At 39.0% G+C, this 17,422-nt stretch overlaps 1 protein-coding gene across 4 annotated transcripts in view; it reads left to right on the forward strand.

Annotated features, from left to right (window-relative positions):
• Window positions 1–17,422, forward strand: part of camsap2b (calmodulin regulated spectrin-associated protein family, member 2b) — a 55,333-nt gene that overhangs the window by 29,913 nt on the left and 7,998 nt on the right. The window contains exons 6-16 of one of the 4 annotated variants that reach the window (XM_083525492.1): window positions 1–77; window positions 3,536–3,626; window positions 3,812–3,884; window positions 3,976–3,998; window positions 4,676–4,745; window positions 4,870–5,112; window positions 5,861–7,727; window positions 8,989–9,125; window positions 10,338–10,558; window positions 11,177–11,273; window positions 17,132–17,241. The exon at window positions 1–77 is cut by the window's left edge and continues 63 nt beyond it. In XM_083525492.1, coding sequence (XP_083381618.1) covers window positions 1–77; window positions 3,536–3,626; window positions 3,812–3,884; window positions 3,976–3,998; window positions 4,676–4,745; window positions 4,870–5,112; window positions 5,861–7,727; window positions 8,989–9,125; window positions 10,338–10,558; window positions 11,177–11,273; window positions 17,132–17,241 — 3,009 coding nt within the window. Of the gene's footprint in view, window positions 78–3,535; window positions 3,627–3,811; window positions 3,885–3,975; window positions 3,999–4,675; window positions 4,746–4,869; window positions 5,125–5,860; window positions 7,728–8,988; window positions 9,126–10,337; window positions 10,559–11,176; window positions 11,274–15,909; window positions 16,104–17,131; window positions 17,242–17,422 lie in introns of those variants that run through there. The other 3 variants (XM_083525494.1, XM_083525491.1, XM_083525493.1) reach the window with 3 other exon arrangements.

Raw genomic sequence — 17,422 nt, forward strand, 5'->3', positions numbered from 1 at the left:
ACTTCTGCAGGGAGAACCTGAATAACTGCTGTCACTTCACACTGGAGGACATGCTTTATGCCTCCAGTTGTATTAAGGTAAGGACAAATGATTACAGATTTAGATGTTGGGTTATGTTCTGGTTTTATTTTTATTTAATTTTTTTTTTTATCAATTATGATAAAGTTTCATTCGGTCCTAGTTACTTGAGCTGTAGTGAGGCCTCTCGGGGTAACAGTAACCAGCCTGTCCTGATAGCAGGTCCTGAAGGGTGTTTGTGCTGATAATGCAAACACTGACATAATTTAGTGTCTAAATGACAGCCTATAGGAACTTTTTCAGAGATGTATTAGATTCTGGGATTGTTTATGTAGTCAAATCTAAAAAATATTTGTTTACCTTAAGCTCTTTTACCTGCTTATGATTTCTGATGGATAAGTTACATTCTCTAGCTTTTATGTGTAATTGTTTTGATTCTGAAACATCACTTGTAATTCAGCTGAGGTGTCTGTGCACAAGAAATACTGCTGAAATGAACTCAACACAGTGAGGTTGGAAAAGACATGTAGGAGGAAAGAGATGACCAGTGCATTGTTTAAATCCAACTGGAAGAACTGAGTGTGTGTGTGTGTGTGTGTGTGTGTGTGTGTGTGTGTGTGTGTGTGTGTGTGTGTGTGTGTGTGTGTGTGTGTGTGTGTGTGTGTGTGTGTGTGTGTGTGTGTGTGTGTGTGTGTGTGTGTGTGTGTGTGTGAGAGACTGTGCAAGATGAAATTCGCAACCAAGGGCATTGGAAAAGTAAGTCATTAAGTACATGTTAATGTACTGGCTGTTTTTGACACTTTAACACAGTACTTGTGCTTTTTTACATGTAGCAGCATAATAAACAGTGGTAGATATTTTTCTTGGGCTGGAATGTACATATGTATATAAGTACGTAAATGAAAGTGAATGTGTGTGCAGTCAGAAAACGAAGTATGAAGATAAATAACTCTGTGAATTCAGAGTAGTCAAATAAAGTTTATTTCTATAGCGCTTTTCACAACAGACATTGTCTCAAAGCAGCTTTACAGAATTTAACAGTTAAGGTTTAATGTAAGATTATGAGTAATGATCTTTCCACAGTCTTATACATTAGAGATTATGGAACTAGGAGCTACTAAGCAACTCATAAAATAGCTCAACATTTGTGATCATCATAGATCCAACACCAGCTTCTCCATGCCAGAGCCTTTTAACACTTAAAGAGGTCCAATGTCCAAAATCCACACGAGGTGGAATCCAAATGGCGCTGGTACGTCTCTAGATGGTTCGGGATGTTTGCGGGGTCGGCATCTAATTCTTTAAAGGTCCATAATCTTCATGGGATGGGACGTGACTGAAGCTGGCACAACCTCAGGATGCCTCTTGATGGAAAGAGAAAATGAAGCAGTGGAGAGAAATTAGCGTTGCTGCTGTTCATGGTATTAACAAGCACAAGTTGATAATGTGCATGTGCTCAGATGTACTGAAGCGCAAGGTTATGATATGTGACGTGTGTTATGTGTAGGTCTTGCTAAAAAGATATGTCTTTAATCTTCACTTAAACTGTGAGAGTGTGTCTGAGCCCTGAACACTGTCAGGAAGACTATTCCTAAGTTTGGGAGCTAGAAGTGAGAATGCTCTACCACCTTTAATGCTATTTTAGGAACTACTAGAAGTCCTAATTTTTTTTATTTCAAGGAGCGTGACTGATTGTAGCATTTTAGAAGACTGTCAAGATGATTCATGATTACAGGTAGCCAGTGTAGGGATGATAAGATTGGGGTTATTTTCTCGACCTGGTGAGAACTCTGGATGCTGCATTCTGGACAAACTGTAGCTTGTTTATTAATAATGCAGGACAACCACCTAGTAATGTATTACAATAGTCCAGTCTGGAGATCATGAATGCATAGATGAGCTTTTCTGCATCAGATGTAAACATGTTTCTTAGCTTAGCAATATTTTTAAGGTGGAAGAAGGTATGATTTTTAAAAGACAATTTGCTTTCTAAAATAACTCCCAGGTTTTTTTTTTCTGGTGCCTTCTAATAATATTTCCCAGGGGAAGCATGTATATTGTGAAAAGCAGGGGTCTTAGAATTGGACCTTGTGGCACCCTATAATTTACTTGCATGAACCTGGATAGCTCTTCAGTAAATGTCATTAATGTGCATGTGAGTAAGAAAAGACAAAGAGACAGAGAGCATTCCAGCAATTTGCGTGTTTTTGTTATGGCTGTTTTTGTTAAGGAAAATCTAAATGAGTCAATATGTCATTTTGTTTTGATTAAATTTAGGCCTAGCATTAGTTAGCTACAATTATGATAAATTAATTTGTGTGTGTGTGAACAAGTTTTCCTAAAGTGCAGCTTTCTTTTCATTCTTTTTATATTCTGAAACCTGAGGCAGATACCAGAAAAACCCAAAACACTATGAAACATTTTAGACCAGCTGTAAGAGGGACTTACTGCTTGCTTCAGTTTTTTCAGTAACAGTTACCACACTTACAGTAAGTCACTGAACAGTGCTGAACAGAACATATTTTACCAATAGGACTTGATTGGAATTTTCAGTTGATAAAAATAGAATAACCCAAGTGTACACACTTTTACTACATTGCGTTCTGTTTTTTTTTCCCCATTTTGGTCTGGCTGGTGCTTTTGTTGTGCCCATTTTAGATTATTCACTTAGTCCCTGAAGGAGAGCACAAAATATATTTTCCATATATCCTTAAATTTGCAGAAGATTTGGTTAAAAGAAAACCTTTTGGTAACACCAAATTGTACAATTGAACAATCTGTGAGAATGGGTGCTGTAACTGTACAAAATAATCTGGACATAAACTGTCCGTTTTGGTTTATATTTAAATAATCAGGTGGTGCTAAATCTTTAAATGGTAACAAAACAAATAATTAATTTTGCACTGTACTTTGAATAATATTGCTCATAGCTTCATATGTAAATGCACATGATGATCTCACAGATGCACATGGTTAGCTAGGGTTGCTCCAATTTACAGGATAAAGACTGTAATGCCATCCCTCACATCCAGAGAGCATGTCTCATTTTGCTCCCCTGACCCCCAGCCATTTATTGTTGAGGCATTGTTAAAAGATTATGGATAAATGACACAGTTCTCAATGGCCAGGGATCCAGAGAGCAAAATAGGGCAAGTGGTTGTTTGCTGTGCTAGATGTAATGTTACATTTGATACTGAAATTGACCAAACGTCTGGAATGTGCACCACATTTATTAAATATAATAATTACAGCTTAATGATTCATTTCAATTTTAAAGATATGTTTCATTTAGCATAATAAGCCAATTGCACAGGATGACCTGTCTTGTACTTTCCATAATAATTTGTCACATGCGGATCCATTAATTTTATAGTACATAAATATAAAAAATATATAATAATAAATAAATAGGAAACACTGCTGTTGGATAAAGCAAATTGCTAGGACACATTTTTTCAATTTGTTTTTTTTCTGTTATTCAGTCATGTTCCTATATGTATGTTTGTGTGTGTTTTAGAGTAACTACCTTGTGTTTATGGCAGAGCTGTTTTGGTGGTTTGAAGTGGTCAAACCCTCTTTCGTTCAGCCCCAGACACTTAAATCTAAAGGTAAGTTTGGATTTCTGATATGGAATTTTTGTATTCAGTCCTTTATCACACCAAACCGGCTTATAGCTTTTTTTTTTATTCTTAAAACTGCAGCTGTGTTGGAAATAAAATAAAGAAATAAAAAAAATCTCATATACTGTGCTGTGTCAATCCCAATGTCTTATGTTCTCTAATTTTCAACCTAGCTGAGGCAACTAAAATGGCTCCCATAACCAAACACAACCTGATCCACAGGTCATCCAGCCCTGACCCAACAAAGTTTGTATTTGATTCCATTTATTATTTGACACTATTTTTAATAGTGTGCACTATTTAAAATCTAATCTAATCTGTTTTTCATGGGATCTAGGTCAGCAAACACCACCAACTCAGGTAAAGAAGTCAGCTTCACAGAATTTGCATTTCCTAGCTTGATTTTTTAAATACTGCACAAATGAACGATTTTGTATCTCACACATCAGATGCACACACACACACACACACACACACACACACACACACACACACACACACACACACACACACACACACACACGTGAGCACTGCCTAAACTGATACTATGTGGTCCTTTTTTTTGTTAGCGGCAATGAAAATCTGCGAACTGTTCTCAGAAAGTGTGCGTGTCCACACATGTACTTATTCATTTCATAAAACCACAACCTTTGCCGTCATATAATCGTACAATCTGACACCGCGATTGGATAAATTAATTGTGCAGCAACAGAGGTGTGTGTGTGTGTGTGTGTGTGTGTGTGTGATATATATATATATATATATATATATATATATATATATATATATATATATATATATATATATATATATATATATATATATATATATATATATATATATATATATATAAAATCACTTGTGGCATTTACAAATGTTTCTGTTAGTTGAAGAGCATATGAATTTATATATATATATATATATATATATATATATATATATATATATATATATATATATATATATATATAAAAAAATAAATCATCACTGGTCTAATAACATGTGCAACTGAAACCTGTGTTCTGTGTGTCTTGTAGCCATAATAAAGAGGTCAAATTCTTTGTCATATGTAGATGGGTGTGTGGGGACATGGCCCAAAGAGAAAAGGTAGGTCCTGAGAGCTCACCCCACTTTTTTGGTGTACAAAGATGTAAATATGTAAAAAAGTTTTTTTTTTTTTTGTTTGTTTGTTTTTTAACCCACTCTTCCCTCCTTTCTCCCTTCACTGTAGGTCTTCAGCTCATGGTATCTCATTTGAGATTCCATTTGATGACCCTGTGGTTTATATGTCAGGCCCAGGGTTAAGTCGCTCTACTAGCACAGAGGGCCTGGGGTCCAAAGGTCCCAGCTCAGCACGGGGCATGCGGCGGAACCTCTCTTTCCAGCCTGTTAATGGAAGTACACACACAACCTTACAAGAGGAAGAGGATGATGCTGCAATGTCACAGCATAGAACTGTTAGAACTGACTCTAGGTATATTTTTTTGTTAAGCAGCTGAAGAACTAGCATCTGACTGACGAACTGAACAGATACATTGACCAGGCATAACTTTATGACCACCAATCAGGCATAACATTATGACCAACTGCCCAACATTGTGTTTTTTTGCTGCCAAAACAGTCCTGACCCTTCCAGCAATTATCAGTGTCAACTTTTCTAGCAAGTTCAGCTACAGTAGCTCGTCTGTTGGATTGTACAACATTGGCCAGCCTTTACTTCCCATGTGCATCAATGGGCCTTGGTCTAACCATGACCCTTTTGCCGGTTTACCACTGCTCCTTCCTTTGACCAATTTTAATAGTTACTGACCACTGCAGACCTGGAACAGCCCCACAAGAGCTGCAGTTTTGGAGATGCTCTTATCCAGTCATCTAGTCATCACAATATGGCCCTTATCAAACTCACTTAAATCCTTACACTTGCCCATTTTACCTGCTGTAACACATCAACTTTGAGGTCAAAATGTTCACTTGCTGCCTAATATAGCCAGCCCACAAACAGGTCCTGTGATGAAGAGATCATAAGTGTTATTTCATTTATCGCTCATAATGTTACACTGTCATAATGTTATGCCTGATGGGTGTATATTTGGTGTCTAATATTAATTTTATGACTGTATTGTTACAAAATCAATAGATTTTCAAATTATTTTTGTAAGTAGTAATTAGAACATGAAAGTTAATTTATCCTTAACAGAAGTGTTTGATTTTTATTTTTGTAGGTATTTAAATGGTGTGCATCCAGACATCACCAGTCCCCAGACTCCAACTCCTACTATTGAAGAGGCTCTGAAGATCATCCATGACTCAGAGTGCTCTCACAGTTGTCTGCGTCTCCCATTTGATGAAAATGCATTTTTCCTGCACCCCCCTGATAACCAGGGCCATGCTGCTGCTAACTCTGACCTTCGAGACCCCGAGGACAATCTGTCTAAAGGTGCCCAGGCTGATAATGGCCAGCTAAATTCTACATCCACTGAAATGGATACAGGAATTCACGTTCGTACAGAGGACATCCAGGATGGTCAGGATGAAGACTCATCTTTAAAGGATTACTCTGATATGGACCAAGACTATGAAGCACGTTCGTGCCCATTACCTGATACTGGTGACTGTTTCAGCCCTGTTCCAAGTCTACAGGGTCAGAGTTCATTGGCTGCAAGCTCCAGCTCCTCATTTGGATCCTCCTTTGCTGTGCGCATGACAAGTTTTGCTGAGCAAAAGTTTCGCAAGCTTAACCATGGGGAGGGAGAGAGTTGTGGAAATACACCTGAAAGTGATATAAGCACCACGGCTGCTAGGGCAATAGCAAGGTCGGTTACACCTGATGCCAGGGGTTCCAGTGAGGCCACCTCACCCCGTGACCCATCTAGCCTGTTAGTGTCTGAAATGGTGCAGTTGAAAATGAAGCTTGAGGAAAAGCGGCGAGCCATTGAAGCTCAAAAAAAGAAAGTGGAAGCTGTTTTCACACGCCACCGACAAAGAATGGGTCGCACTGCCTTTCTCAACGTCGTTCGCCGCAAAGGAGCAATCTCACCATTAGGGGCTGATGAAAGCAGTTGCAAAAATCTAGATGAGAAGCCAAACATTCCATCACAACTTTTGAAAACGATCGTTAGCAACCCTCAGTTAGAGAGGTGCAAGCCTGATGGGGCATCACTTAAATTTACCCCAGAGGAGGGAGGGAGTGGAGAGGTGGTAGACTTGACGGAGTACACACGCTCGATAGAACGCCTGAATACATCGCTAAGCCTCCTGCAGACAGAAATGCAGCGCCTAGCACAGCAGCAGGAACACATCATGAGTTTAAGTGAACAGCAAACCTGGGTGATCTCACCTCCTCAAACGCAAACACAGACTTCAATACAGAAACACTTGCGTGAGCTGCGCAGCAGTAGTGTTGTGGGTCGTGGGTCTGTGGGGTCTCTTTCCCCAAACCTTTCCTCTGCAGGGTCACCCCGTACCACACACCGCTCACCTGCTCTCATAAAGAGAAAGTCTGCTTCATTCCATGCCAGATCACCTCGTACTCCACGCCCAAATGAGCTGAAAGTCACCCCGTTTTGTCGGATGTTAAACACCCCACAATCAGTAGACAGTCTACCCAGGCTGCGCCGCTTTTCTCCTCAACAAACACAAACTAGTTCGTTTGCATACCTGGGACATGATGAGGGACCTACAAATAAAAATCACACAAATAAAGAGAAAGTAAATGCACCAGCAGTCGGGTCTGTAGACAAGCAAACTGCCACTGATGCAGAAAAAACGTCTGGTGATGCTTTGTCCAGTCAAGTCACACAAAACCAAGAGGAAAACGTAGAGAAAGAAAAGAAAAAAGATGATATCATAGAGAAACCACCAGAAGAAACCGGACTCAAGTCAATAGCAGTGTGTCGGGTCCAGTCCCAGGTAGAGTATATGGATGTGATGAGTACAGGCAGCCCAGGGGAAGCTCAGGCCCAGGAGGGTAGAAGGGACCTCATTGAGGTGCCTCTCTCTGAACTGAAGCAACTAGATGATCCAGAACTGGAAAATGGGAAAGCGACTGAGGGCAGGGTGGAGAAGATGTGTTGCGGGTTCTTCTACCGGGTATGAAAACCTATCCACAGTTACTGCACTTTTTTTCTAATGTGGGTTTTTGGTTAGCTGAACATGTTAGCTAAGAAACGAGTAACACTACAAAAGGTGTTGTGATCGTTAGAAGTTATTTGTTTAAATATAAATTAATTACAGTTCCAACCACCAAGTGACTTAAGATGTGGGTTGTCTTTAAAGTAGTCTCAGTTTGAGATCTCTAAGATTTATTCAATTCAAATCATTTCATTTTTATTTGTATAGCGCTTTTAAAAATAAACATTTATCTCAAAGCAGCTTTACACAGATAATGTGGCGATAAACATTAATAAGATGTTCTTTATAAGTGTAAGTTTGTCCATGATGAGCAAGCCTGTGGCAGGAAAATCTTCCTGAGATGGCAGAAGGAAGAAACCTTGAGAGAAACCAGACTCAAGAGGGAACCCATCCTCATTTGGGTTGCACCAGTGCAGTGATTGTGATCAGAAGCAAACTGTAGTCTTGAGTCAGTGTAGTAGAGTGTTCAATCAATCAAACAAACTTTATTTATAAAGTGCATTACAACCACCAAAAGGAGCACAAGGCGCTTTCCAGTAAAGCAAAAAATAAACATTAAAAATAAAAATTGTAAATAAAAGTAATAAATAAAAAATAAATAAAAAATTAAGAAATAAATAAAAATAAAAATAAGACACAATGAACATAAAATAGCAGTTGAATCAGGGCTACATGTTAAAAGCTTGTCTGAATAAATTAGTTTTCAACTGCGATTTAAAAATACTCAGCTCATGGATTCCAAGGGCATTGATGAGAAGCCATCCCCAGCTGCACAGAATTTCCTCCAATCGAAGGGAACACTACATTTATTGCTCTAGGGATTATTTAAATTTGGTGTCTTTTGCTTATACTTATCCTAAATGTCCAGTTATTTGTAATTACTATGTGTTAAGCACCTTGACCAGATACTAAAAATTTATCATGTTTCTCTATATTAGTGATCATACATCAGGGTTGACAGAGAGTGGACATTTAGAATCTGCTTGTTTGCACTTGCATTTGTTTCTCTTACACTTATTGTCATCAGTATTTTTGTGCTGTGTTTGTGTATGCAGTGACTAATTAAATATTTTTGCATCTTTGCGACTTGGGATGCTTGTGTGTGGTCAAATATACATGCATATTTTGTATATGCTGTATAATTTGTATTTGTATCGGCGTGTGTGCGTGCATATGTAAGTATGTGTGTGTCTGACCAGGCTGCTTTCTACCTGTTTAGGATGATCAGAAAGGTGAGGAAGACATTGCCCAGAAGAGAGCAGCTCTCTTGGAGAAGAGGTTAAGAAGAGAGAAAGAGCAGCAGATGAAGAAACGGCTACAAGAGCAAGAGATGGAGCAGAAAAAGGAAATGTCAAGGTTAGTGCTCTCTAGACTAGAACATGAACTTGAGCAGATCCATAAAGCTAAAAACCTTTTTTTCTAGTTAAGCTATAATTTCGCAAATTAAACCTGAACTAGAACTAAAGAGTAGGGGTATATTCACAAAGAGTAAGTGTATATTTAAAAAGAGAAGTATAGGTGTATATTCAGATGTTCATGTTTGTTTAAATGGTTTAATAAATAGCTCTAGAGCAGGGGTGTCAAACTCAATTGCACAGGGGGCCAAAACTCAAAGCACACTTTAGGTTGTGGGCAGAACAGGATAAACATTTTTGACCACACTAAAACTAAATGATTTTTAAACATAAATATGAATAAAAAAAGACAGGAATATTATTCCAGAATAAATCAACTTAAATAACCTTTTTGCTCTCCATAAAAAATATCTCCTGTCAAATTTATACAAGTTAGAAATATGAATATGCTGCGAAAAAACCCTAGAAATATAAATAAAAATTGTGCTTTTAAGTAAACGTTAAAATAGCAACAAATCAAAACAATCAGATTTCTTCGCTCTTATGCTATTAAAAAAAAAAAAAAACTTCAAATATTTTGCTCTTTATAAAAATATAAAAAAACTCTCCCTCAGTAAATGGTTGGGCTGATTCGCCTCTGATTTCTCCTCTGCCACAATAAAACTTTCACAGCAGCTTCACTTTGTGATTTTGCTTTGTTAAAAAATGTCTGCTGAAATGTCCGATTCTTCTGTAACTCTTTACTTTCTGTATCTTCTGCTCTGCATTCAGGTTTTTTTATCTTATCCTGAGGTTTTTTCTTGTAGTTCCATCTTAGATTTAATTCTTTAATTACAGCCACATTCGCTCCACTAATAAGACACACGTGTTTACCGGTTTTGAAAGGCTCTGTTTTCAGAATCAACTTTTCTCTTCGCCATTGTGAGGGGCTTCGCAATAACTTTAAGATAGGGTTGTATACATCAACAGAAGCTCGACTTGATTGATGCTGGAATGTTCCCAGGTAGCCTAGTGTTCGACAGGGCAGCTGAAGCACTGCATTATGGGATCTGTGGTTTGTGTGTTATCAGCGCTTCATATCGCCGGGACATTAATACCAATAATAATAGATCTATATAAAATCATCTCACGGGCCGGATATAATTGTACGTTGGGGCCTTGAGTTTGACACATATACTCTAGAGATTTGATTTTACTGCCCTCTGCTGGACAGACTTAAAGATGAAGAGGATCGACAGAAAAAGGAGGAAGAAAAAGATAGACGGGACTTCATCAAAGAAGAGTATTTGAGGAGGAGGCAACTCAAACTGATGGAGGACATGAACAGTGTAATAAAGCCACGTACTTCAAGCATCAAACAGAAGAAACCCCGTCCTAAGTCCATGCACAGAGACATCATGGAGTCTCCTAAACCCCCTACTCAGACATACACAGGTAAGCAGCAACTCAGTAAAAAAACATATATCTATGCATAGACTACTCAATGTATAACTTGGGTAATGAAGATATAAGCAACAGCCATAAGATGAAAACACAACTTTATAAAATTGTGCGATACATAAGCAGGGATTACTGTGACTCCGTTCCTTAGCGAACAGAGGTACATGAGCTGAACTCAAATGACATTGCAGGATTTACAGAAAGACAGGTGACTGGTATTTTTTCCCCATCAAGTTATTTATTTATTTATTTATTTATTTATTTATTTATTTATTTATTTATTTACTTTATTTACTTTATTTACTTTATATTTTATTACAATCTATTTTGCTATATAGCTACTTATTATGATGTATCAACTCGTAGACATATCACGTGCTCTTCAATTTCTGCAGCAAATAATTCTTTATTTGTGTAAAATTAGTCCTTTTATAACTTTCTTAATATAATTATGTATGTTTATTTATATTGCCTGCTTACTTTAGCTTTAAACTCTTTGTGTAAATATAAACCCAATTACACCAAGAACAGCTGTAATTAGCTTACAGTACTTTTCTCTCAGACATTTTCATTATGTATTTGTTTATGCATATAATTTGCATGTTTTTTCAGGGTCACGACCTCGGGGATATTCTGTCTCCAGTCTATCACTTGCCTCACTTAACTTGGCAGACAATGACACTGTCCAAACAGAAAAGAGGATGTCTAGGTGAGCAAGATTTCAGTGCTAATACACCAGATATCTAATCTGTGAGATGACCTGATTAAATGATTAACTGCTTGGGGTGATTCCATGCACGTGCTTGCAAAGAATTTGAAACCAATTGTCTTTTATTTATAAAGATGTGGTGGTGTTTTTTTTTTTTTTTTTTTAGATGCTTGTTTGTCTATGTTTTTATTGTTAAGTGAAATCACTTAATGCATAGTGTTAAACTTGTCTTTTTGACTTGCCTCTAAGACATTTTTACTTAAGTACAGTATATGACAAAAGTGAGTACACCCCTCACATTTCAGCAACCATTGTATAATATCATCTTAAGGGACAATACTATGGAAATTCCTCTTCTTCTTCTTCTTTCGGCTGCTCCCATTAGGGGTCGCCACAGCGGATCATCCATCTCCATACCACCCTGTCCTCTACATCTGCCTCTTTTACACCAACTACCTGCATGTCTTCCCTCACCACATCCATGAACCTCCTCCTTGGCCTTCCTCTTTTCCTCCTACCTGGTGGCTCCATCTTCAGCATTTTTCTACCAATATAATTCATGTCCCTTCTCTGCACATGTCCAAACCATCTCAATCTCGCCTCCCTCACCTTGTCTCCAAAACATCCTACATGCGCTGTCCCTCTAATAAACTAATTTCTAATCTTATCCATCCTCGTCACTCCCAACAAAAACCTCAACATCTTCAGCTCCACCTCCTGTCTTTTACTCAATGCCACTATCTCTAATTCATACAACATCACAGGTCTCACCACAGTCCTATAAACTTTCCCTTTCATTCTTGCAGATACTCTTCTATCACAAATCACGCCTGTCACTCTTCTCCACCCACTCCACCCTGCCTGCACTCTTTTCTTCACTTCTCTAACATACTCTCCATTACTTTGCACTGTTGACCCCAGGTACCTGAATTCCTCCACTTTCTCCAGCTCTTCTCCCTGCAACCGCACCACTCCACTGCCCTCCCTCTCATTCACACACATGCACTCTGTCTTACTCCTACTGAGTTTCATTCCCCTTCTCTCCAGCGCATATTTCCACCTCTCCAGGCTCTTCTCAACCTGCTCCCTACTCTCACAACAAATCACAATATCATCCGCAAACATCATAGTCCAGGGAGACTCCCGTCTGACCTCGTCCGTCAACCTGTCCATCACCACTGCAAACAGGAAAGGGCTCAGGGCCGATCCTTGATGCAGTCCAACCTTCACCCTAAACCAGTCTGTCGTACCTACTGCACACTTCACTGCCGTCACACTGTCCTCATACGTGTCCTGCATCACCCTCACATACTTCTCTGACACACCTGACTTCCTCATACAATACCACAACTCCTCTCTTGGCACCCTGTCGTACGCCTTCTCTAAATCCACAAATACACAATGCAATTTCTTCTGTCCTTCTCTATACTTCTCCATCAACATTCTCAAAGCAAATAAGGCATCTGTGGTGCTCTTCCTCGGCATGAAACCATACTGTTTCTCACAGATGGTCACCTCTTCTCTCAGCCTGGCTTTCACTACTCTTTCCCATAACTTAATGGTGTGACTGATCAACTTAATTCCCCTGTAGTTACTGCAGGTCTGCACATCTCCTTTATGCTTAAAGATCGGTACCAGCACACATCTTCTCCATTCCTCAGGCATCTTCTCACTTTCCAAAATCCTGTTAAACAATCTGGTTAAAAACTCCACTGCCATCTCTCCTAAACATCTCTATGCTTCTACCGGTACGTCATCTAGTCCAACCGACTTTCCACTCTTCATCCTCTTAATCGCTGCTCTCACTTCCTCCTTACTAATCCTATCTACATCCTGCTTCACCAACTCCACATCATCCAACCTTCTCTCTCTCTGATTTTCCTCATTCATCAGCTGCTCAAAATACTCCCTCCACCTTCTCAACACACTCTCCTCACTAGTCAACACATTTCCCTCTCCATCCTTTATTGCTTTAACTTGCAGTACATCCTTCCCAGCTCGGTCCCTCTGCCTGGCCAATCGGTACAAATCCTTTTCTCCTTCCTTAGTGTCCAACCTCTCATACAACTCCTCATATGCCTTTTCCTTGGCTTTCGCGACATCCCTCTTTACCTGCTGCCGCATCTCCTTGTACTCCTGCCTACTTTTCTCATCACTCTGTCTATCCCACTTCTGTTTTGCCAACCTCTTTCTCCTTACGCTCTCCTGCACTTCCTCATTCCACCACCACGTCTCCTTGTCTTGCTTTCTATTTCCAGATGTCACACCAAGTACTTTTCTAGCTGCCTCCCTCAACACTCCTGCAGTAGTTGCCCAATCATCCAACACCTCCTTAAGACCACTGAGCCTCTGTCTGACCTCTTCCCTGAACCTCACCCTACACTCTTCCTCCTTCAGTTTCCACCATCTTATTCTTCTTTCAGTCCTCACTCTCCTCCTCTTCTTCTTCTCCTCCAAAACCATCCTACAGACCACCATCCGATGCTGTCTTGCTACACTGTCCCCTGCCAACACCTTACAGTCTCCAATCTCCTTCAGGTTGCATCTCCTGCATAGCACATAGTCCACCTGTGTGCACCTTCCTCCACTCTTATATGTCACCCTATGATCCTCCTTCTTCTTAAAATAATTGTTCACCACTACCATTTCCATCCTTTTAGCAAAATCTACCACCATCTGCCCTTCCACATTCCTCTCCTTAAAACCATACCTACCCATCACCTCCTCATCACCTCTGTTCCCTTCACCTACATGCCCATTAAAGTCTGCCCCAATCACCAATCGTTATTTCCTAGGTACACTATCCCGGGCTTGGGACCGGCACTAAGAGTGCACTGGCTCGTGCATCCATAATGGCTGGGTTGACAATACTATGGAAATGAAACTTGGATATATAGAAGTCAATGTGCACCCTGTACATCAGTATAGATTTACTGTCCTCTAAAAGTAACTCAACATAGAGGCATTATTTTCAAAATACCTGACAACAAAAGTAAGTACACCCTAAGCAAACATTCCAAAACTGTGTCCGAAGTGTCAATATTTAGTGTGAGCACCATAGTTGTCTAGCACTGGCCTTAATCCTCCTGTGCATGGAATTCAGTGGAGCTGCACAGGTTGTTGCTGGGATCCTTTCCACCCCTCCATAATGACACGACTGAGCTGCTGGATGTTAGACACATGTGGCTTCTCCACCTTACACTTGAGGATGCCCCACAGGTGCTCAATAGTGTTCAGGACTTCAGTATTGTCCCTTAAGAAGATATTATAAAATGGATGCTGAAATGGGTATACTAATTTTTGTTTTGTTTTGTTTGTTTTTGTTTAAGGCTTCATAGCACACAGTAAAGATTTACTTGTCTTAGCAACAAGCCTCCTTAGTTACTAATTGGGCCAAAAGTGTTGACTGGAGGGCAGTATTTGCTTTTAATGTTTGATTACACCATTAAAATATAAGTAAGTTTTACTGGAAAGAATAAATCTTGGTTAAGGTATTTTCTTGACAAAATTCATTAACAAAAAAGGCAAACTACCACATCATGGATAAAGGTTTTACTCTTCTGCTGTCATAACCCATTTTTAATATTAACCCAGGTTTGATGTGTTGTGTGTTATGAGATCCTTTTGGGCTCACCTTGGTTAATAAATGATTGTGTTACTATAGATGTCCTGTAAGCTCAGAACAATCTTCGCCTCAGATCTCATTAACAAGGTGTTTCCTTACCTGCACACATAGAGAGGGTCTCTAGAGAATATTGTGTGTCAAAATCCTAGGACATCAACAATTTCTTATATACTTATATACTTAAACCAGACCTTTTGGTACACAGTCACAGAGCTCATATTTATTCATATTTTAATGTTTTATGTCAGGGATGGGCAAACTTTTTGACTCACGGGCCTCAATGGGTTCTAAAATTTGACAGAGGGGCCGGGTCATACATATACATACACATATATACACACACACACACACACACACACACACACACACACACACACACACACACACACACACACACACACACATATATATATAATGAGAGAGAGAGGAAGAGAGAGAGAGAGAGAGTATTGCACGCGAACAACGTCAATGGAGCTGAAGTGCGACATCTGTAGGGGAAACGTGGGCATTACAGGGGAAATCTAAATTTAACAATGTTTACCCGTACCAATTTTAATAGAATTTGGTCACGTTCGGCGAGCCGGATTAATAAACCCAACGGGCCGTGTGTGGCCCGCGGGCCGTAGTTTGCCCAAGTCTGTTTTATGTGAATTGCATCGGTTAATATCCAGCCTTTTTAAATAAATTTTTGTTTTACACCCCAACATGAAGAATGGTGCTGTAATGGTTTTGCCATAATATGGGTTTTACACTAATAAAATGTTAATATGTGAACCTGACTAAGTGACAGACCCAACTGTTACCAACTGTTGGGTACCCTGCATTCATGTTCTAAACATAGAGGTGTGGAAAACCTTTACTGGGCTTATTCATTCGCTTTCTTGGGTAACTGTGCCACTTCATCATACTGGTATTCATCTTAATATGGTAAACCTCCCAACCCTTTTTCCCTCTGTCACTTCTTGTCTGATGTTCATCCCTGCTGTTTCTATCCTCCCAATGCTGTGCCAGACGCAGTAGATTTTCTCCAGACACTCTGTATTTCTTTTTGAGCTCCTCAAAAGGGGCAAAAGCCAGGTTAGTTTCCTCAGAACAGGTCATATCTTCTAATCATTCCAAACATGGACTTGACTCTGCTGACATCAGAAATAACATCAGAATGATTTATTAATTGCAGAAATACACGTTCTATGTATTTATCATAAACTTTCCATACTGATGTCAAATTGGAGTGGACCATATTTGTATGCAGAACAACTGGTATTAGCCTCCTGAGACCCTGCAATTTATTTGTGTCCTCTGAAGTGCACAAATGTGGCCTATACAGTTAGTCTTTAAATCAGACACCCTGGGCTTTTCAATGATGCCTCAAATGCAAGGGTTATAGAGGGAGAATAGAATAGCCTTTATTTGTCACTTATACATTACTGTACAGTGAAGTTGTTTTCTTCGAATATCCCAGCTTGTTTGGAAGCTAAAGTAAATGCACAAGGTTAGCCATAATACAGCGCAACTGCCCCTTGCTCGAGGGCCCAAGACTGACAGCTTGGTGCTACTGAGGTTCGAACCCCAGACCTTCCAAAAAGTAACACAGCACCTTAACCACTGTGCTACCACTCCCTGGTTAAAAAGTTAAAGTTTTTTCTTCATGTCTGTTGCATATTTGACAAAAATAGAAATGTATATAAGCATTTTAATTAATTAATTAATTTATTTATTAATTTATTTATTTATTTTCAGGGTATATGTTTGTTGTGTTCAAAGAACAGTTTAATTATTTGTGAATTGAACTAAGGCATAAACTTAGAAATGTTCATTTTAGTAGACACCAGGATAATATTAATGCAGTTTATTTTCCATATAGGAGGTAGAACAGAAGCAGGCAGGATTTTGTAGAATTGTTCTGGGGGATGCTTTTACTTCAGTGCTCAGGAGGCTTTAAAGTTCATGTTTGGTTTAATACATGCTTCACTGCCATATAATTCATGCTATGTTTAAATTTGCCCATTTTGTGTAACAAGTTTGAGCATGCCATTAACATGCTAGCTCACCATGCAAACCTAATTAGCCCCTTTTGTCATGCTTTTAACTTGGGTATAACTCCTTTATTTATTTATTTTTACATCTGAATCGCTGCAACCCCTCACACTTTTAATATTTGTTTTAGATGAATAATACTGTATTTGATGCTCTATCTTAAATATTGTGTAATATTGTATATGTTTATTCACAGGCCAGAGATCACAGAGGGTCAGTCATCACCCTGTCCATCAGGAAATCGGAATGGGGAGAACTGGGAAAATGAATCAACAGCCTCGTCAGCATCTAACACAGAATACACAGGTACACTGTGGAGCATACATAGGTGAAAGAAAGCTTATCTAGAATAAAAGACTGTCGTTTTTATTTGGTTTTAATGTGAAGATTTTTATTGTTTGTAGTCATAAAATCTTTCAATAGTCTCAAGTTTACTAGCGGCAAAACAATGAATTTTACAATGATTTATTAGTTGTAAAATTCAGTA

This window comes from Silurus aristotelis, assembly GCF_946808225.1.
Source record: "Silurus aristotelis genome assembly, chromosome: 22".
Classification (NCBI taxonomy): Eukaryota; Metazoa; Chordata; class Actinopteri; order Siluriformes; family Siluridae; genus Silurus; species Silurus aristotelis.